Source organism: Sinohyriopsis cumingii, chromosome 17, assembly GCF_028554795.1.
Source record: "Sinohyriopsis cumingii isolate HCF-2022 chromosome 17, ASM2855479v2, whole genome shotgun sequence".
Taxonomy (NCBI): Eukaryota; Metazoa; Mollusca; class Bivalvia; order Unionida; family Unionidae; genus Sinohyriopsis; species Sinohyriopsis cumingii.
In genome coordinates, this window is record NC_142977.1 from 111150924 (window position 1) to 111174925 (window position 24002).

Here is a 24002-nt window from a genome sequence, read left to right on the forward strand (position 1 = left end):
TGTCCTATAAATGAAACCAACCAGGAATGATTTTGCTTTATTTTGAAGAATTTCCAACCAGGAACTCTCAATTTCATGTCAAGTCGCCTTTCTGCATTTACATCTTCCTTAATATATACAGCAAGACCCCCCCCCTTGCTGTCTCTGTCCCGGCGTAATGGTTTATTGTAGCCTTGACAGTGAAATATGCTATTGACATGAAGTTTTCATTAAAGAACTTCTCGTGTTGTGGTCATGAATTTCAATTGTGGTTAGCATTTAATTTGGTTTCAGTGAGCCCTAAAACATGTACATTATTTTCCTTGGAAGACACCATTAACTTAATCTGGTCTGTTTCCCACTATACCTGGTACATTTAAGTGACCCATGTTAAACCTTCTGAGTTAGTTTCATATCAATTATATGTATGTCATCATGCAATGGGGTAATCACTGAGATTGTCTCCATACTACTTTTATCATTCTGACATCCTATTTCTATATTTAAATGTTCATATATATATATATTAGCATCTTCAAAGTCACATACCTTGAAAATCTGTATTTATAATAGTGTTCACCGAATAGTTAAGGTCAAAAGTCTCAGTAGGTACATTTAGATTTGTAATAAATGAAGCACTGGCATTCTCCTCTTTGCCAGCTTCCTAATATGTATAATGCATTGATTGACAGTCTTTGTGTCCAAATTTATGGCATCTGAAGCACTCAATCTGTTTGCCATGATGGCATACCTGTGTCACATGTCCAGTTTCTCCACAGTACAGACAGTACTCTTCATTATAGTGACTGATAATGGGGGCATACATGTTAATATTTCTCAGTAGTTGATAGGTTCCTTTTCTGCTTAATGAATTTTGTCTCTGGTAGTGACCTAGGTTGACATCCTGGTTCTGAAGAAAGAAAGATGTCAGTTGTGGAATGTACTGTAGGTTAAGTCTTCACATAGGTCAATTATCAGATCATTGATTTCTTTCACCCTGGTGTTCACATGAGGAGGTAGTCCTGATATCATAATTTTACATGTATCTGGGCTGCAATATCCGTCAGCATACAGTAAACTTTCAGAATATGTTCTGATTTGATTTAGTGACCTTCCATCACTGGCATCATTTCCATCTACTAAAATAATAATTTGGCTGTATTTGGTTAGGTCAGTATTCATTATTCTGTCCGTGATGTTGTCAATTTTTGCACCTCTTAGAGTCTGTACATGCGTTTTAAGAAGCAAAGACTGTTTCTTTTTAAAAAAACAAGTTTTGAAAACATTTCTGATATTCCTATGTGATAAGGTTTTCAAACTAGCAATAATGAATTTCAAATTAGGAATATTTGACTTTAGGACAAACTTGCCATTTGAAGTCATTCTGTGAAAATCCCATGTCAACATGACCATCCAAGAAGTAGTGTCCGAGTTTTCAAAATAGCAGTCACAGCAACCATGATGGGTGTAACAATGGCACCATTTTCATTTTGGACCAATTAAATATTGTATGAAATATTCTGCTGAAAACTCCATATCAATATGATTTTCCATTTACGAACAGCAATAACAAGATTTTCAAGCTGGCTCCCATGGGGGCCATCAGATTAGCGCCATGTTCAGGACCATGAAAACCACATGAGAAGTTCTTTGATGAAAATTTCATGTCAATACGACCACCAACCTAGAAGCAGCGATAGCAAGATGGCTACCACAGCATCCATTGGCAGTCAGATTGGTACCATTTTCATACAGAACCAACATCAAAAGAAGTCTTCTGGTGAAAACCTCATAAAAATCTTATTTGGTCACCTCCTCATGACCATGATAAAGTTTGCAAAATTTCATGGTATGAAGTCCAATATGTTTTGAAACTGATGGGATGAACACACAGACTTGTGTAGAAATATGGACAAAAAGCATTAAAACTATATGCTTCATTCTGTTATTACACTGGGGGTTTAATGAAAATTATATAACATGTTATAGCTCTGATTCCAAATGCTAGTGAAAGTGTATCTGAAAAGGTTTCCAACCAGGTAATTATAATTTTGTATGTGAAGCTATAAATACAACTGACAGCATGTCCTTACCGCACCAAATAAACTCTTTCCATTTACAGCATCTACAAATTGTTCTGCAATTTCCAATGCAACCCTCTCTTGGGCCTCTATAGTGTTAGCTCCAAGATGAGGAGTGCCAATCACTTTTGGATGCTGTGCCAAAGAAAAGTCTTTTGGAGGCTCCTGAAAGAGTAAGTTATTTATACATGCAGATGAGGCTTTTATAAAGCAAACATGCAAAATTGTCAGCTGGAATGAAAATGCACATTATCAAAGTGGGACATTATTAAAGTGGGACATTATTAAAGTAGGACATTATTAAAGTGGGACATTATTAAATTACTGAAACTATTACAAATAGATATGTGTTTAACAGTGATCTATTTCAGAAAATCAATAAATCTGCACATTATTTTGCTAAAATAACTTGTCTTTTATCTCAGTAATCACTTTGTCTCTCTGGTTTCAATCCAATAAAACTGTCTGCCGAATTTAATTATTACAAAACCCAACCAGATTCGATTGTGGCAGGAATTTTGAACCAAGGTCTATTTTTTAAAATGTGATTGGCAGATGAAGTCAAATTAATTTTATTGATGTAAAACTTGCCTGCTATTATTATTGCATTACTGTATATTTTTCCTGGTGCAAACCACCAGTCCAAGGGCATTATAGCCTCTACCAATTGGTAATTCGCATCAGACCTTCTGTGACACTAGACACATTTCCTGGGGACAGATGCCCAGCATCAGACCTTCTGTGACAGTCACTAGACACATTTCCTGGGGACAGATGCCCAGCATCAGACCTTCTGTGCCTGTCACTAGACACATTTCCTGGGGACGGATGCCCAGCATCAGACCTTCTGTGACAGTCACTAGACACATTTCCTGGGGACGGATGCCCAGCATCAGACCTTCTGTGACAGTCACTAGACACATTTCCTGGGGACGGATGCCCAGCATCAGACCTTCTGTGCCTGTCACTAGACACATTTCCTGGGGACAGATGCCCAGCAACAGATCTATGATATTCACTAGAAACCTTTCCTGGTGACCAGTGCCTGGTACTCTGCGGTGGGCAATGACTGGTCAGCTAATGTGGATCCTTCCATCAGACCCCCCATCCAAAGTGGAAGCAGACAACATCCTAACATTTGACACCTCTTTCACATCTTTCTCTTTCTGTACAACAGCAAGGTGCTACATCCATCTACTGGGAATGGAAGTGGTATTTCAGAGGAGAAGAAGAAGCCACAGGACCCTTCTTCCTTGTCCTATAGGCCCTGAAACTTTTCTGAAAATTGCCAAACCATGCTGGGCAACAAAACACAAATGCAGCAACCATCAGTGTCTGCATGTGCCAAGAAATACAGGTGGTGTGGACATCCCCCATTGTATTTTTTTATGTCCCCCTTTGCCAAAACCATGTGGTACTACTGAAGGCAAAAGGAATATATAAAATTTTGAGGCATGCAGTATTATCGGTATACCAATTTACCACTGAACTTTTTTACTATTAGGTACTTTTTTAAATGCACCCTGGTAGTTTCTGAGAGTAAGGAATATATAGAAATTCCAGAGTAATCTTGTTATAATGATATTAAAAGCATTCATAACAAAATATTTCCAAAAATTATTAAGGTTTTGTTTTTACAAAATAGTTGTTTTTGTCAAAAATAAATTTTGAATATTACAAATATAATTATATTATAACCTTTAATCCCATGTTTGATATGTGTCACATATACCAAAATGGTGGCCTAATCGGCCGCAGTGAAAGATATACGGTCCAAATCCAACTTTTGAAATAATTTCAGGAAAAAAAGAAGAAAATATCACTTTTTTAGTTGTTTACTAGCATATGTTAATGTCTTAAGTACAGGTATGATAATACCAAAATTTTCAGAAGAGCAGGGGATTTTTCTGTTTGAATTCTACTTAATTTCCCTCGTCCACAGAATTCTACTTAATTTCCCTCATCCACAGAATATTTTCTGATTTGATGAGTTGCATCTTATGCTTACTAGTCCTCTATGATAATGATCTTGCCCGTGTGGAAAAATCCCAAAGTTTCCATGCCTATTATATACAGTGTCGTTAGTAAATTGTATGCTTCAGTGTCAATACTTCCCATTTGTATCAACAAGTTCTCTAATGTCAGCACTGTGACTTTTACAAGGTATCAGCTATTGTGTAAACTTTGTCATCTCACTTTAATTACAGTTGTTAGATGACAATGTGTACAACAATTTACATACACACTGCAAATTCATCTGCTACAAGGTACTTGCCATTTCACTGGGGTGGTGGTACAATTTTCTTTCTAGCCAAGATATTTAATTTCCTTTATCTCAAGATAATTCATCTTTTTTATATAATATGGATATAACATGGTGTTACTTTGCTATAAATTGAAAATATTTTTTTACGAGCTAAATGAGAACCAGAAATTTAACGATGGCCCCTGCCATATAACTTAAATTATTTTGTTGTTGTTGTTGTAGGGTTTAACGCCATTTTTCAGCACACGATAGGCTATACATGGCAGCCAGTATAAATGGTGGAAAAAGTACCCAAGAAAACCCCGGAAAGAACCACCGACCCACAAGAAGCTACTGGCAAGCTTTCTCACATAAACATATTGGATGAACCCGAGATTCGAACACAATCAGACAGAGGTGAGATGGCAATGAGCGCTTAAGACCACTCATGGCCCCATTAAATTGTTTTTAAATGTTCAGAAATATCACAGGGTACATCATTTTTTGCCTACCAATTACTCTTTAAGGGATCAAACACAAGAAGTACTGCTTCTGCAAGCAATGTACTCGAAAACCCTCAAAATCAATGAAAATGGACACATATACATGAAAATAAAGGACTCCAAGAACATGATAAATACAACACATAATGGATATGACTGACAGAATCTGACTTAGACCATGCCCTAGAGATACGTGTAAATGTATGAAGTTCAAGGAAAACAAAGATGATACTATCACTGTAGGAAGTGGACTAAGGTATCAGACTGGGATCCTGTTGCTTTTATATTCAATACCTCCAGCAACTAACTGGAGGAGGAAACATTGGCCTTGAACTGTGTGACTAATACCAGGAAAAGATACAACACTGCAAGTTGTTGTTGTTCTAAGGTTTAACGCCATTTCTCAGCACAAGATAGGCTATACATGGCGGCCAGTATAACTGGTGGAGGAAGAACCCTGGAAAACCAAGGGAAGAACCACCGACCCATGAGAAGCTACTGGCAGGCTTTCCCACGTACCCATGCTAGCCGAGCCTTGGACTCGAACCCTCGCAGACAGAGGTGAGATGGTAGTGATGCGGAATGGTGAGCACTTTAGACCACTCGGCCACTTGGGGCCCACAATACTGCAAGTAATGTATTACTGCCATTCAAATCTTAATTTTACAGGTCATATTCATATGATGATTGTTTTACAAAAGTTAGTTTGGAATCATGTCATGTGACTATTGATTGAATAAATACAAATATGGAAACCTCAAAAAGCATGATAATGCCTGTACCTAACAATGGCCATAATGATAATGCATGTACCTAACAACGGCCATAATGATAATACATATACTTAACAATGGCCATAATGATAATGCATGTACCTAACAATGGCCATAATGATAATGCATGTACCTAACAACGGCCATAATGATAATACATATACTTAACAATGGCCATAATGATAATGCATGTACCTAACAATGGCCATAATGATAATGCATGTACCTAACAATGGCCATAATGATAATGCATGTACCTAACAATGGCCATAATGATAATGCATGTACCTAACAATGGCCATAATGATAATGCATGTACCTAACAATAGCCATAATGATAATACATGTACCTAATAATGGCCATAATGATAATGCATGTACCTAACAATGGCCATAATGATAATGCATGTACCTGACAATGGTCATAATGATAATACATGTACCTAACAATGGCCATAATGATAATGCATATACCTAACAATGGCCAGCATGATAATGCATGTACCTAACAATGGCCATAATGATAATGCATGTACCTAACAATGGCCATAACGATAATGCCTGTACCTAACAATGGCCATAATGATAATGCATGTACCTAACAATGGCCATAATGATAATACATGCATGTACCTAACAATGGCTATAACGATAATGCCTGTACCTAACAATGGCCAGCATGATAATGCATGTATCTAACAATGGCCATAATGATAATGCATGTACCTAACAATGGCCATAATGATAATACACGTACCTAACAATGGCCATAATGATAATACATGTACCTAACAATGGCCAGCATGATAATGCATGTACCTAACAATGGCCATAATGATAATGCCTGTACCTAACAACAGCCATAATGATAATGCATGTACCTAACAATGGCCATAATGATAATACATGCATGTACCTAACAATGGCTATAACGATAATGCCTGTACCTAACAATGGCCATAATGATAATGCCTGTACCTAACAATGGCCATAATGATAATGCATGTACCTAACAATGACCATAATGATGATGCATGTACCTAACAATGGCCATAATAATAATGCATGTACCTAACAATGGCCATAACGATAATGCATGTACCTAACAATGGCCATAATGATAATACATGCATGTACCTAACAATGGTCATAACAATAATGCATGTACCTAACACTGGCCATAATGATAATGCATGTACCTAACAATGGCCATAATGATAATACATGTACCTTACAATGGCCATAATGATAATGCATGTACCTAACAATGGCCATAATGATAATGCATGTACCTAACAACGTCCATAATGATAATACATGCATGTACCTAACAATGGTCATAACAATAATGCATGTACCTAACACTGGCCATAATGATAATGCATGTACCTAACAATGGCCATAATGATAATGCATGTACCTAACAATGGCCATAGTGATAATACATGTACCTAACAATGGCCATAATGATAATGCATGTACCTAACAATGGCCATAATGATAATGCATGTACCTAACAATGGCCATAATGATAATGCATGTACCTAACAATTGCCATAATGATAATACATGTACCTAACAATGGCCATAGTGATAATACATGTACCTAACAATGGCCATAATGATAATGCATGTACCTAACAATGGCCATAATGATAATGCATGTACCTAACAATGGCCATAATGATAATGCATGTACCTAACAATGGCCATAATGATAATGCATGTACCTAACAATTGCCATAATGATAATACATGTACCTAACAATGGCCATAGTGATAATACATGTACCTAACAATGGCCATAATGATAATGCATGTACCTAACAATGGCCATAATGATAATGCATGTACCTAACAATGGCCATAATGATAAAGCATGTACCTAACAATGGCCATAACGATAATACATGTACCTAACAATGGCCACCTCTTAAACTTGGTCTAATATCATCATACTATTGACCCTAGTTTTACAATTCAAAATATTTGCCATAACACTCAGGAAAATAAAAATCCAAAGACAAAACTATTTTTGCTCTTGTTTCCTTGGAAAGCTAATTCTGAAGTAAGGTATGCTTCTCTGAGAAATATTTCCCAAACACATTATGTATGGATAAAAGCCTGCCACCTCATGAATCCAGCCCTACTAAGAAGATGAAAATTCATCTTTTCTGTCTACATCATATAGACAATGTGCAAAGACTTCTCCCCATTAATTAATTCTGATTGTTGCCACCTATTTACAAGTTTTTAATCTGAGCAAAATACCAATGAGGATGCTTGCATGGCAAGGCGGTTGGGATGGATTTGAGACAATGTGATCAGGCAAGCATTCACAGAGAAACAATTTACTTAAAAATATTTCCTTTCTTCTTCAAGTATGTTGCCTGACCAACCTAATGTTTTTAGAATAGGTAAGTTGCTGCTGAGTGGGTATCCTTCCACGGAATAAAATAGGTAGGTTGCTGCTGAGTGGGTATCCTTCCACGGAATAGAAGGATTCCATATATGAATGATAACCTGCTCTCCAACTTGATATGAACCCAGATATGGTCACTTGATCTGTGAAACCTATATATCCAGTTAAGACTGTTATTGAATTCTTCTTATCAGCCAGATTTCACTGTCAAATATAGCAAAGCTAGGATGTTATGTTGGCTTTAACTGGATCTGAAGGTTGTCTGGGCCAAATTCAGAGTTTGTCTCTGGGAAGCTGAATTTATTAGATAAAAACTCAAGATGTTTAACTCTGCATGCCAGCCAACAGCTTTTATTATCTCTGGTACTGAAACATTACGTGCAAGTGTTAATTTTAAAGTAAGGCTCACTGAGCTTGCTCTAATTTAATCAGCTGAAATCCTCATTAGGCTAATTACTCTAATCTTGTGAGACTTCAGAGTACATGGCACACATAACCCACTTCCATTACAAAGATGGGTCTTGAGGGGTGATATCTTGCTTCTGGGATAAAGATTTACAAGTTGCAGTTCTTGACATGTCTATCTAAGAGAGGAAGCACATGGCAGCTCTGACTGATGCCTATATTTGGACACAAAGCATTGTTGCATCAAGAGAACCACCAAACCATTAGATCAGGTCAAATGAAGGGTAGGTAACTCACTAGGGCAACACATCAAAACTAATGCTATCAGGAAACATGTTTTGTTTGAAAGTAGCTTTAGTGAGGTTCTGGTTAAAGGCTTGAATTTATTTTAAATGAGTATGATAATGATTCTATTTTGTAACCAAGGTGAAGGATTTTGGGTTTTTTAAACCAAAACTGGCTGGTACGTCTGAAAGTGCTTTATCATACCCAATATCTCTTCTTCCATGATGCCTGAATGTATCAGATATTATGAAGCCATAGCCTTTGATGGCTACTGGGGCGGACTTTTTTTGCTGAGCCTGACAAAAATGTTGGCCATTTCTGGGATCAAGGAACTCAAAGGAATGATGTTACTGACCCTGCATAAGTCCCTCAAAATATTCCACTTTCCATCATAAGCCTTCTCTCCACAAATGAAGGTCTTACTTCTCTTGCAAGGTTTTCTTGACAAGAACCAGACATGAAGGGGACGATGATCTGGGCATGGGTGGAACACCTGTGACCTAGGTTGTTCAAAAAGGATGGACTTGTCCAGAATCTTCATGGGAAGTTATGTTGCAAGCAAGGCAAGGATATGGGCCAGAGTTATTGCCCTCTGTCTAAAGGATATAGTCAGAAAAGATGGAAGTTTTGTTATTTTAGTAGGGCTGGATTTGGGAGGTAGCAGGCTTATATCTTAACATTAATGTGATCAGGGAATGTATCTGTTGTGAAATCTCTGAACTTGACAAAGTACGAGTCCTATCTGTCATAAACTGAGATAGGAAGTCATGGCCATTTAAAAGAACAAAAATTATGATAGTTTACAATGCTGAACAAAGCCTAAATGATATGATCCTCATATATTGCTTGTCTCAAAATTTGTGTGTCTCCTATCTTTACCTCTTCATATACATCAAGGGCAGCTCCTGCACACTGATTAGAGTTAAGGGCCTTTAGTAATGCCTGCTCATCTATGATACCTCCTCGAGCTACATTCAGGACTCTCAGAGTAGGTTTACACTTTAAAAATACTTGTTCATTAATGAGATCTGAAAGAAAAGGACAGATACTGAAATGTCTGGTTATAAAAGTTTTTGAAAAGTGTGAAAAATAAAAATATCACATTAAAAATTAAAACAATAAATCTCTTGTGCCAAAAGGTATGAAGCAGGCAGAAAAGGGAAATAATGCATCTAAACTTTTATACTGATAAAGTCAGCTTGTGAAAGTTACCTCCCCTGGGCTCACCATTTTATATATATATATATAATGAGGACAATATGAAAAAGTTTCAAAAGTTATCCATAAAACAACTACAGCAAACATCAAGGTCAAACTTCATGACACATGTTATCTTTATTATAATGATCACTATTTATTTCATTGTAATCAGTTCCAAATCTGCTTTTAGTAATGATGATGCTAATAATGGCTTCATGTTTTATGGCAGAGCAATTTACAGAGTCAGAAGTATTTTAAATAAAAAGACAATTTTTCTGTTAACATATTCAAGGTTTGGTTATATTATAAAAAAGTCCAAAAGTGCAAAATATCTGTGCCTAACAGGTCTCTGAGTAGAGGCATAGGTATTTTGAAACTTTTTTAATTTATAGAATATAAACTGCAGATTCACATGACTTTATTCAACTTAACTGTAAAACATAAACCAAAATATGCCATCAAAACGAGCCTAAAGCATTGATTAATAAAACGAAATTGTTGGAATCTTTCTAAGCCTACTGATTTTTTGTAAGGCAGGTGATTATCCCATCATCTTCTCTCAACCTAGTACATGAATCCCATAGTGTCCTCCACCCCAACCAACAAGCAGGGATAGTAACCAATCACAAGTTACATAATCACCACCTGTGACTGCTGAAATCCATTTATACATTGGAGGTATTTACAAGTATTATACTTTACATTACTGGTCAGAACACAGAACAGCAGAAGCTGCAAGTCAAGGGTGGTTGGCTTGACCCACAAGCATGAATCATACAGGAGTTTAACGGCATCTGGAATGACAGATGTCCTTGACCTTGACCCACAAGCATGAATCATACAGGAGTTTAACGGCATCTGGAATGATAGATGTCCTTCTAGAGAAGGACTACATATGTACATGTTTGCAGTTCACAAACATGTTTAACAGCTGCTGGAATGACATCGATTTTGAGATAGACTGGAGAAAGATGTATTGGTGGTCCACACAGGAGTTTGACAGCTGCTGAATGATAGATGTCCATGTAGCGATGAACTGCACAACCATGTGTTAGCAGTTTACACAAATGTGTGATAGCTGCTGAAATGACAGGTGGCCTAATTAGAGAGGAGCTGCACATGCATGTGTTTAACTTTGCAGTTCACATATGTCATATAGCATTAAGATTCAGTGCAATAGGTCAATGAGAGATTGTTGAATTCTTTAATTGCAAGCCACCAGATATATGGAATTTCTACAAAGCTAATCATCCACCATTACATTTGTCACTGTTCAAACATTCTCCACCTTGACCAGTAACATCGGGGAAAATAAAAAGTGGTAGAGAACAAATTGTTGGTCTAATTATGGCAAGTGCCTGGCTCATGGAATTTGTTGGTCTAATTATGGCAAGTGCCTGGCTCATGGAATTTGTTGGTCTAATTATGTCAAGTGCCTTGCTCTTGGAATTTCTCCAGTTGCTATTCAGGAAGGCCCTTGAATCTGATATACTGCCAATACTAACATCAAAGCCAATACACGAAGGCCCTTGAATCTGATATACTGCCAACACTAACATCAAAGCCAATACATGAAGGCCCTTGGATCAGATATACTGCACATACCAACACCAAAACCTGTACATGAAGGCCCTAGGATCGGATACATTGAAAATTTCCAACACCAAAACCTGTACACAAAGGCCCTTGGATCTGATACAGTGTGCACATTAACACCCAAAATTGTACATGAAGGCCCTTGGATCAGATACACTGCCAACATGAACAACACAAACCTATACATGAAGGCCCTTGGATTAGATCAGCATTTAGCAAACTTACACAGCTGACTGGTACTAACTTTTGGTTTGTGGAATCAGTGGAACATGAACAGTGATGTAGTCAGCCTGTGGCCAAATCTCCTCCAAGGCAAGCCACTGGACTCCAAATTCTGCACTGACCTCTGCAGGTACAATAGGATCATAACCAATTGTCTAGAAGAGAAAATAGTTATGTACAGCAAGATAAGGAGAAAGTCTAAGAGAATATATTCCTATAGTGATGAGTAATGTTGTATAATTATCCCCAGTTCATTTATAAAATCACTCCAAACAAGTAAATTTCTCATCTCCCTGGCTTTTAATACCCTGAAGAAAAATAAGATCAGGAGCATCACATGTTAGTCAAGTCTGTCTCCCCATTTTTGTTGCATTCATCAGTTACAATGGCTTGTGTGTTCAACTGCTCTTACAACTTCTGAATCGTATTTGAGAACAGTTGATTTTATTATCTAAGAATATATGCTACTATAACAGTCATATAACCTGATTTATTTCCAGAGTTATGCCCCATTATGACATCTGATTTATTTCCAGAGTTATGCCCCATTATGACACAATTTTGTTAGCCGGGAAAAAATGTCGGACATATTTTGTCCATCAGATTCATGAGTAGAATGAAACATCCTATGGAGATAATACAGTAACACAAGATTCCCATGATGGGAGATAATCCACGGTAAGACAATATGAAGCACACAAATTATTAACTCCTATAACAAGGTTTCAATTTCACCAACCCATGTTAAGTCAAGAATTAAATTTAAACCTAGAATCCAACAATCTGATTGGTCATCTTAAATGGATCAATCAAGTGTCCTAAGTTCAGACTTCATTTAAGATATCTGTTGGTGAAACCGAGTTCAAGAAGGTAATTTTAACATAAAGAAATATTTAGAACAGTGTAAGAAACTGAGATAAATTACAGATCCGAGTTTCAATGCACATACAATTTTGAAAACATAACAGTTTTTGAACATTTTGTTTATGCTGCATCACAGGAGATTAGAAAATAAATTATTTTGTGTGGTTCATGAAAACTGTAAATCACAAACATGAAAAATTTACTTAAACAATTTAAAAACATTTCAGGGCTGATCAAATTTTTCTTTATCCATGTGTTCAGGATAAGTTGTTTCATTAAACTCAAACCTACATATTCTCGTCTCCAAATTTCCATCTCCTGCCTAGATTGGGTGAGATATATGCATTTTATTCCAAAGAAACAAATTCAAAAGAAACAATGTCCAGCAAATTTATTTCTTCACAGGGCGTAACTTTTTATTTACTGTCAGGGTATATTATGTACACAATAATTTCTTGCTCCGTTACGGGGAATCCATACTTCCGTCTGCCAGAACAGAAATAAAGCTACTGGAATTCAGATGTATCGAGATTTTCTCAATTGACAAAGAAAAGTCCCTTGCCCCAAGTTTCTTCTTATAATGAGCACCAAGTTTATCACAGTTTTTCTCCTGGACACAGCCTTTTCAAATTAGAACATTGTTTTCCATATCAGGCCAGGGTGTATACTGTGTTAAAGAGTTTTCTCAGTGTTTTCCATATCAGGCCGGGGGGGGGGGGGGGGGGGGGGGGGGGGAGGGTATACTGTGTTAAAAGAGTTTTCTCATTGTACTTTTCATTCTCATTTAAATTTAAAATGGTCTTTCCATGTGGAGGAGTATTGGCAACCCCAACTTCCAGGATTTTCTGCATATGTTGGCTAGTGACATGTATATACTGTGCTGCAAAGGCTTTATGACATGTATATACTGCTGCAAAGGCTTTATGACATGTATCTACTGCTGCAAAGGCTTTATGACATGTATCTACTGCTGCAAAGGCTTTATGACATGTATCTACTGCTGCAAAGGCTTTATGACATGTATATACTGCTGCAAAGGCTTTATGACATGTATATACTGCTGCAAAGGCTTTATGACATGTATATACTGTGCTGCAAAGGCTTTATGAGGTCCAAAACTGTCATGAGACATGATTCAATCCTGAATGTGTCAGTTCAGTTCATGAATACTTTAGTTGAATATCCAACCTATGTCACTTTAAGATATTATCTGCAATAGCTTAATTTTTTTTATTCCTTCACAGTTACTGAATTCAAGCTATGGATAATTATCAACCCAATGTGGCTGAAATTTCTCTGTCTCTTTGTTGTGTTATATTTGATATGTTTCGTTGCCAGATAGTCTGGTTGCTGTCTCTTTGGAGATCTCAGAACTGAATTGCAGCCTTGCATTTTACCCCTCCACTTTAACATGCATTTTTCCTTCTCTTGATCTTTTTCATGGCAATCCAAGTGAAAATACTCATATTATCAACAAACAAAAAAATCACCCCATTTCACAACAACAACCACTAGTACTTATACTCTGATGTACATCCAGCTGCTTATACGCAAAATTAACCAACAAGAAATTAGCACATACTGAACTTGATCCTCCTTATAATCAATTACAAAAATTAAAGAACTGTTAATGTCATTTATTCAGTTCATAAAGGAAATGGATACTTTATGTTGGTAGTGCCATTCAACAATTGCATCAATTTGAATTGTTGGATTTAAATCAAAGGATGATTCGCTCGCACACATCTGGGTTGAAAAAACTCAAGGTCATTTACAACACTGCTAATTAACCATACCAGCTTTTTTTCAAGTGTTTTGACTAGCCAATAATTTGGTCACTTAGTCCAATATGCAGCCAAACAGTAATAGAACTAACTCATATGGGACAGTTATCAATGACCACTTTTGGCAGTAACATAGGCAGTGAATGAATCAATAATGAGAGGTTAGGTTTAAGAATTCAGAATGGCCACATAAAGGTTGTATAGTGATTAAAGTATAAAAATTAGTGCCTGCCTCACTGTTTTGAAATAGGAAAATAGCACTTGTCCTGGACAAGCAAACTGGAAATTTTTACTTATCTACATAAAAACTTTATAGTCCTGGACACTGGGCTATTAAATTTGATCAGCCCTGCATTTACCAAAAATTCATACCTTCATTCCAAAAGATTGCATCCTTAGGGCGACCTCCTTGCCAATTCTGCCTAGTCCGATGATGGCCAGGGTCTTCCCATTAAGTTCAGACCCCATGTACTTTTTCCTGTCCCAGCGTCCCTCTTTCATTGACTGTACAGCATTTGGAATATCTCTGATGACATGAATAAGGGTCTTAATTTGTGCAGTATTAGGTGTCATCAAGTCTTGAGAATACATATACCAATTTTCTCACTAGATGATTCATTAAATCAAGTTTTCTGCAAAGATGTCTCATTTGAATGATCTGTGTTCCTATGCTGCCATGTAACAACCACTGGTTTATCAATGTGATGTTTGCATTTTATGTTACAGCATTAGACAAAAAATTCTTTAAAAATTTTACAAACTGAAGATGAATTAATTCCCAATGCTTATGACAATTCAGCAGATTTGTATCCTTCATGATCTGCCATGCTGGACTGTATTAATATAAACACAGTGAGGATGCCACATTTCTGGAAGTACTTATACCAAATAAAGACACTTTTTAACCAAGCACCTAACATATTTTAATGTGGAGTAATAGACTGTATTTTTAAAATTGTCAAGTATGTGGGCACTCTGTGAAAGGGATGGCAACAGCAATTTTGAGTTTACATAACTGATGCCAAAATTTGTCTACTATAATTGCTCATTTTATTCTAAAAGTTGATTTTTCAGATGCATTAATGAACAACTTAAAGTTACTGGATACTTCTTCAGAATATGCATACCTGAAATTAAACTCACCTGGATAATGCACATATCAAAGCACAGGTGTGTTCTGCAGCACTAAGTGTATTCCCACCTGGAGTGCTGAAAGAATGAAGGATATAGTTCTAAGATATGGTTTCATAACATTATCAAGGTATGTGGCTAGATTTTGGAAACCTGCTCCAAGCAGCTCTTACAAGCCTTTGTAGGTCACAATGATCTATATTCAGTAATGTACACATTATGGCATACTTGTACTCTATATACTTGCTTTTAAGTCCAACTGCAAACTTCACAGATCTAGATCTGCCATTGCATGATGTGACAGCAGATCTGGGTATATGTAGTTTGTTACAAGTTTTCAGCTGAAGAAACAACACAGAAAAATGATCTGCTGGCATATTATGCAATGGCAGATCTAGGTCTGTGTTGTTTTGAAGTTAAGTTGTACCTGGCTTCTGAGTACAGATAATATATACTTGGGAAAAATTATGTCACTGAATGAAACAAGGATGATGAGAGCCAATTTTACTGTGATGTGGACAGTTTTATTGAATGTATAAATAACTGTGTCAACAAAGAAATTTAACCCCAAAGAAATTCTGAAAATATCAAAGGCAACAAACCAAAAACAACACCATAAAAACTGTTGCAGTTGAGGTCTACAAAGTACTTATTGACCAACCCAGATATTTTGGACCTTACAGTTAAGTGGTTTTGTTCCCGACTTTCTTAAGAAAGGTCCTGTGACCATGACTACGAGACCAAGGGCTGGATATAGAAATTTACTGTGGACACAGCTCTTGTGCTCTTAAATAGGTCACTTGCTCTCAATTGCTCCATCACATAATATTGTACATGGTGCCGTTCAAGGCCAGTCATTCTAACAGCAAAATATGGTTTCTCATTACGAGTGTTCTATCCTAATGAGAAGTCTCACTCTCATAATGGATAGTCTGGACAGTCCCTGTCTCACAATGGATAATCTTTCTCTCATAATGGATAATCCCCATCTTATAATGGATAATCCACGTTTCATAATGAATAGTCCCTCTCTCATAATGAATAGTCCCTCTCTCATAATGGAGAGTCTCTCTCATAATGAATAGTGATGGATAGTCCTTCTCTCATAATGGGTGGTCTCTTATGATACAACTTCTCTTGTAACATGTCATCTCTTTTTTTCATAATGGATAGTATTTTTACTATGGGAAATCTCATACTGGGAAGTCTCTTAGCATAGTTCATGACATTTTACAGTGAAAACTTCTCGAAACCAAAACCACAGGAAACCGAAATCTCTTGAAATTGAATCAAGCTTTTAATCAGCTACCATGTTGTTTCCTTGGGCAAGGCACTTTACTTCAGTAAACAAAATACTTGTGCTGTAAAACTCCAAATCAAAATCAACATTGTAGTAAAAAATTTCAAGAATACAGAGCAAATAAGATGCTTCTAATGAATATGCATCCATGAAATCCTGGATGCTAGGTGAAGACAGGAATACTAGGTAGGCAAGATACTTCTAATAACTCAACATATTGAAAACCCAACACACTAGGTGGAGATATAAAAGTTTCAGGAATAAGAAAATAAGATATTTCTCATAAATCAAATTTTGAATTGTATTGAACCTAAAAGTTGAGTGCATTAAGTATGAAAATATTATCGCATGTAAGCCAGAAAAATCTTTGTGAAGGGTCACTTCGACCTTTCTTCTTTTCTTCCCCCGTGTCAGTGTTAAAACTTGAAAGGCTAAAATTTATGACTCGGGGAGACTGACCTGGGCATTACTACACTGTCCTGAGAATGTAAACTACCAACCATAACCGACTGATAGGAAACCATGTCAAATTATCATTTTCAAAGGGAAATTGATATACCCGGTAGTTCACAGATTCTATGCTGTCTAAATCTGACAGAAGAAATTATTATCTTGGAGAAAATTTAGGAACCGCTGCTTACAACTGTTTGCTATGACTAGGTTCCATATTATGCAGCGTTTATTCAATTTCATGGAAAAGTGTTGATGCTAGAGTTGTTATACAATTTATTTCATTCAGTTTCATGGATATGTGTTGATGCTAGAGTTGTTATGCAATTTACCTTTTAATTTTACAGTTATTAGTTCATTAGTAGAATTGACTGCATGTAATCCAAAATTTCATATGTGTAGGATTCATAGGGTTATATGAAATAATTTCCTTTGTCTGTTTGGACAATACTGATTATCGTCGAGTTAATGATAATTACCTTTTTATATCTGATTTTGTAATGTTTAAATAATCTTGTATGTTTGAGATTGCTGTGAGTTAGAATTTGTGAATTTCATGCAAAAGCAATCAAACATGTAGTAGCATAGGTAAAAGAATACGGTAATGTTCGATAGATGCTAACGTGGTAATTTATGGCCTGTCGTTGTGAAGCGAGGGTAATATTCTACTGTACTAAGTTAGAATTTATGCAGTGTGTGGATAGCTAGCATGCTTCTGAGTAATGAAGTGAGGGAATTTTATGTCCGTGTAGAAAGTGGTACATACAGATATTTAGGGGTAGTTTTGTCCTTTAATGAACGGCTTCCTGGGGGAGACGGAACAGTCCAAGGGCACAAGTCCAAAGAAAAAGGAATGATAAATTCAGAATTAAGGACTAGGAAGTCCAGGAAGGGGTGAAGCATAGGGAATAGGAAGGCTCAAGGAAAAGACATTGATACACAATCAAGAAGAGAAGAGAGGTGATGCGATCAGTCATGGACATTACGCTCTTTTCACCACTCATTATTATGATGGAATAAATCCAGACTGGACACTGGATAACTGGACACTATTAAATTCTGTTGACATAATTTAGATTGAATTGGAATTGCCACATTTAATTTGTTTTGATTTAATTGTTTAATTTTATTTTCTAAGGGGGATTGTATTGCTTTATTTCTTCCCAATATTCTTGCTCAGTGCTATTCTTTTTACACTCCCACCAGGCTATAACATCGAGAGAGGTCATCCTCTAGATAATGCCAGCCAAATCCAATTAACCACCCCTCTTACTAAGAGGGCGACGTTACATTATGTTGTTAAAATTCAGCATGCTAGGTGAAGAAAAAAAATTGACAACATCCTGAAAGGTTTAAAAAACAAAACAAACTATAAAAGAAATCAATTTAAGTTTGAGCAAAAGTTGAAAAAATATGATACCTTGCCTTCGCAATTTTAGGTTAAAAGGATAATATATACTGAAATCAACTTATTTAGAGACTTTAATTCTTTCCCATTAACATTATTAAGGTAAAATTACATTTAAGAACATGCATGATCAAATATGTTCATAATGATTAAGAACCGAAAACTACTGAGATAGTATACTTCATAACAATGATCCCTCTCTTTGTGGCAGCATCACAGTCAATGTTGTCCACTCCAGTACCAGCCCGCCCAATAATCTTCAGATTGGAAGCATTGATAACATCAGCTGTGACCCTGGTGGCTGACCGTACAATGAGTCCATCATATTTCTGCAAAAATTAAACCTTTTGTATAATGTACATATGTAAACTGTATAGTAAGCCATTTTCTTTTTATCATAACAATTTGAACGACAGAAAGTAAAAGAATTTTGGAGCTGCCGTTTCTGCACAATTAGTATTTAAAGTTCAGCAAACAAAATTATAAAGTAAGAAGTTGGTGCCTCATGACAAAATTACACAAGATAACATACCAAGAACTAAAAAGATAGGACTTGCGTTCTACTGGATGAAGAGAATTTCTGGGAATTTAAGATAAAACCATTCCTTTTACATACAATGTTGGTATGTGAGAACGCTGGCCAGTAGCTTCTCGTGGGTCAGTTTTTCTTTCCGGGGTTTTCCAAGTTTCTTCCTCCACCATTTATACTGGCTGCCATGTATAGCCTATCTTGTGCTGAAAAATAGCGTTAAACCCTACAACAACAACAACCTACTAAGTGTTGAAACCATCTCCAATATTGATTCACTGCTGTGATGGATATACTGGACTTAACATTGGCACCATTTTCATTTCAGACAAAGTAGACATCATTTGAAGTCCATCGATGAAAACATCAGGTCAATATGACCATCCATTCTGGGTGAGTTGTGACTGGAATATTTTCATTAAAACCATCATGGCAGCCATATTGGACATATGACTGGCACCATTTTCATTTAGGACCAAAATCAGGTATCATAAGAAGTCTACTGGCACAAAATACATGTTAATATAGCCACCCATTTGGGAGGAGTAGAGGCCAGATGCCATCATATAGTCTGATAAATCAGTTCCATTTCTATACTGATACTGACTGATGGTTTATGGGCTGATCTTGCCCATTCTTTAATATGTGTAATGCTGTGAAGACACTTGAGTCTGCACACATCGGTGTACATTTTCAACACTTACTGGTATTTCTCATGACTTGAGTTATGGTCAGCTGAAGGTTTATTTCAGCAATATATACAGAATATTTCAGTATCAATCCTATGTTTGACAATCTGTAATGCAACACAACCCCAACTACTGTTTCAAATTTCTTGTTTATGTTGTACAACAACTTGGGAAAAGGCTTTTCTTGAGAAATAGCACTCAACAACATGGAATTCCAAATTATTGCAATATTTCTTGTGAAACTGCATGGTGAGGTGTTTAGCATGTTTTAATGTCAAACATACTCTGAAATATTAGAGATTTTCATTGGTGTATTAAATAATATATGTCACACAATATAAATTTATAGCACAAGACACAAGCACTCTCTTTGCGTGGAGTACAAGACTGCTTTGTACCAAAGAACATTCTACATTTTACTAATGAAATGGGATTCATGACCACACCTTACAACAGGAATGACGATATTGTGAAGGGCCATTAAGTGAAAGAGCACTGTACAAATTGTTCTGTGTGTTGGTTAAAGTGGGTCTAAGATTAAAATGGCACAACAAACAGACAAATGAAATAAAACTGAACAAATGAACATACAAACACAAGAAAGAATATAGAAACAAACACATCAACAGTTAAAATACTACCCCCTTCCCCAGATATTTTTAGGTAAATGGGAATAACATAACATGCAGCAAAGACTGAATTTGACCAATATAATGAGTCTTTACACATACCTACATTATGCACACCTACATTATAATGAGGAACATTGTAGTGATGGTATACATGAATTGATATTTCACAAGCCATTACAACCAAACTTACTTTTTAGGCACTAAAGAGCTTAAGCCATTCAAACCAAGATTACTTTTTAGGCATTAAAGAGCTTCACAAGCCATTACAACCATGCTTACTTTTTAGGCATTAAAGAGCTTCACAAGCCATTCAAACCAAGATTACTTTTTAGGCATTAAAGAGCTTCACAAGCCATTACAACCATGCTTACTTTTTAGGCATTAAAGAGCTTTACTTTTTAGGCATTAAAGAGCTCCACAAGCCATTACAACCATGCTTATTTTTTAGGCATTAAAGAGCTTCACAAACCATTACAACCAAGCTTACTTTTTAGGCATTAAAGAGCTTCACAAGCCATTACAACCAAGATTACTTTTTAGGCATTAAAGGGCTTCACAAGCCATTACAACCATGCTCACTTTTTAGGCATAAAGAGTTCCACAAGCCATTACAACCATGCTTACTTTTTAGCCATTCAAGAGCTTCACAAGCCATTACAGCCAAGATTACTTTTTAGGCATTAAAGAGCTTCATAAGCCATTACAACCATGCTTACTTTTTAGGCATTATTGACCATCATAAGCCATTGTAACAAAGTTTACTTTTAGGACATCAAAGAGCTTCACAAGCCATTCACCAAGATTACTTTTTAGGCATTAAAGAGCTTCACAAGCCATTTCATCCAAGATTACTTTTTAGGCATCAAAGAGCTTCACAAGCCATTAAAACCAAGCTTACTTTTTGGCATTTAAGAACATCACCAGCCATTACAACCAAGCTTTTTCTTCAGGAATTGAAGAGCTTCGAATGTCATTGAAACCAAGCTTACTTTTTAGGCATACAAGAGCTTCACATGCCATTGCAATCAAGATTACACTTTAGGCATACATGAGCTTCACATGCTATTGCAATCAAGATTACACTTTAGGCATACATGAGCTTCACATGCCATTGATATCAAGATTACACTTTAGGCATACAAGAGCTTCACATGCCACTGCAATCAAGATTACACTTTAGGCATACAAGAACGTCACATGCCATTGCAATCAAGATTACACTTTGGGCATACAAGAGCTTCACATGCCACTGCAATCAAGATTACACTTGAGGCATTAAAGAGCTGTAGGTCTGTAAAATGGTCTGTATCAAAATTAATTTGGGCAATCAATAGCTGACATGAAGTCAAGTTTGAGATTAAACATTAATGCCTACCAAAAATGAGCATGAATCCTTGCATATATTATGCAGTGTTCCAGCTAAGCAACAGTCATGCCATTTGTTAACTTTGGTTTTTATCATCAAGGCTCATTATCAATGCATGCGCAATCAACACAGAAAATTCCTACCAGAGAAAGAGTTCATAATTCACTTGCAAAGATGGGATCTAAGCTAAAGAGGAAACTGACAATATTTTCAATAAGAGCATTTTATTCCTATTGGATACCCCTATCCTTGCACCATCATGAAGAGCCGTTGTCTTGGTAAGCTAAAACTGTTTCTGTTGGGTATGTGTTGATTTAATATGAAAACAGAAAACCGCAGCCCTTTTTGTCTATATACTCTTACTTATGTGTCTATAAAGACATAATTATTGATGTGCTGTAACCCTCAATTCAATTTATTCTTTTTTTTCATTTATATGCATCGTTGATTCGTTGACTAATTTATTCAGAATGCACGATATGTGGATGAACGTTGATTTGCCTTTATAATGGAATTAACATATCTCACAATTAAAACAATGATGCTTTAAAGCAACTATTTTAAAAAAAAAAATATTATATTATTTATATAATACAGAGAGAAAGAAATTATTCCTTAAGTTTCATGGTTTTAATTTTTATGATATTAATTTTCCATTTATCATATACTGTGTGGACCATAAGGTCATTTGTTATCATTATTGTTGTTGTTGTATTACTATTTTTAGTATATTTTTATTGCAAATCTTTAACTTCGAATCTACATAAATATTGTTGAAGCATGAAGAATAAAACGATCATTTATATTTGTGTTAGATTCTCTCAAAATCAACCTACTAAGGAAACCAAGACAACAACAAGACCCAAAACATAATGAAGAAGAATCCTAGCTTTTAGTAACATATTAGCTGAAATAGTGTACAGTTTGAGAAATAAATGATTCTGAGTTCAAGTTACTTAGGTTTTTTTAATTTGTTTTGGTTACGATATGACATCCATTCATTCATGAAGTGCCCTGATCTTGAAACCGTGATCAAAGTGCCGTGGTCTGCACCCCTGTCATTTAAAATCCTAGCTGGAACATCGCTATGGAATAAAGGAAACTTGACTTGTCTAGTAATAGCATATTTTACCAGAATTTTTTATTTAAAACTTTATAAACATGTACCATATTATGTTTCCACTGTATTGAAAAATCATCCCCATATTTATAAACATGTACCATATTATCTTTCCACTGTATTTAAAAATCATCCACATATTTATTCCTTTCAGGAAATGCAGTAGCTCAGTTGGTAGAGTACTATGGGTTCTAGGTTCAATACCCACCCAGGCAAACCTGGATCAGCTCCCTTGGCATGTACTTAGGAAAGGCAATTTGCTCCCAATAAATATGTAGTCTGGTGTTTAGTACAAAATCATGCCAATGAATCCTCCAGCTGTGACACTTAGGTCACAAGGGCTTATTACATTGCCATCAGAATTGAATGAATGGCATTGTGTTTGCATGTGTTGAGTGTGCATAGCCCCAATGGCATTGTGTTTGCATGTGCTGAGTGTACATAGCCCCAATGGCATTGTGTTTGCATGTGCTGAGTGTACATAGCCCCAATGGCATTGTGTTTGCATGTGCTGAGTGTACATAGCCCCAATGGCATTGTGTTTGCATGTGCTGAGTGTACATAGCCCCAATGGCACTTTGTTTGCATGTGCTGAGTGTATATAGCCCCAATGGCATTGTGTTTGCATGTGCTGAGTGTGCATAGCCCCAATGGCACTGTGTTTGCATGTGCTGAGTGTACATAGCCCCAATGCATTGTGTTTGCATGTGCTGAGTGTACATAGCCCCAATGCATTGTGTTTGCATGTGCTGAGTGTACATAGCCCCAATGGCATTGTGTTTGCATGTGCTGAGTGTACATAGCCCCAATGGCACTGTGTTTGCATGTGCTGAGTGTACATAGCCCCAATGGCATTGTGTTTGCATGTGCTGAGTGTACATAGCCCCAATGGCATTATGTTTGCATGTGCTGAGTGTACATAGCCCCAATGGCACTGTGTTTGCATGTGCTGAGTGTACATAGCCCCAATGCAGTGTTTGCATGTGCTGAGTGTACATAGCCCCAATGGCATTGTGTT

General features: G+C 36.4%; 1 protein-coding gene across 1 annotated transcript in view; it reads right to left on the bottom strand.

Annotated features, from left to right (window-relative positions):
* The window catches only part of LOC149779669 (D-3-phosphoglycerate dehydrogenase-like), a 50736-nt gene that overhangs the window by 21155 nt on the left and 5579 nt on the right, over positions 1 to 24002 (bottom strand). The window contains exons 2-7 of the mRNA XM_089940492.1: positions 18829 to 18977; positions 15503 to 15568; positions 14732 to 14885; positions 11734 to 11866; positions 9573 to 9721; positions 2073 to 2225 (exon numbers count right to left, since the gene is read on the bottom strand). Of these exons, the coding sequence (XP_089796618.1) occupies positions 2073 to 2225; positions 9573 to 9721; positions 11734 to 11866; positions 14732 to 14885; positions 15503 to 15568; positions 18829 to 18977 (804 nt within the window). The remainder of the gene's footprint in view (positions 1 to 2072; positions 2226 to 9572; positions 9722 to 11733; positions 11867 to 14731; positions 14886 to 15502; positions 15569 to 18828; positions 18978 to 24002) is intronic.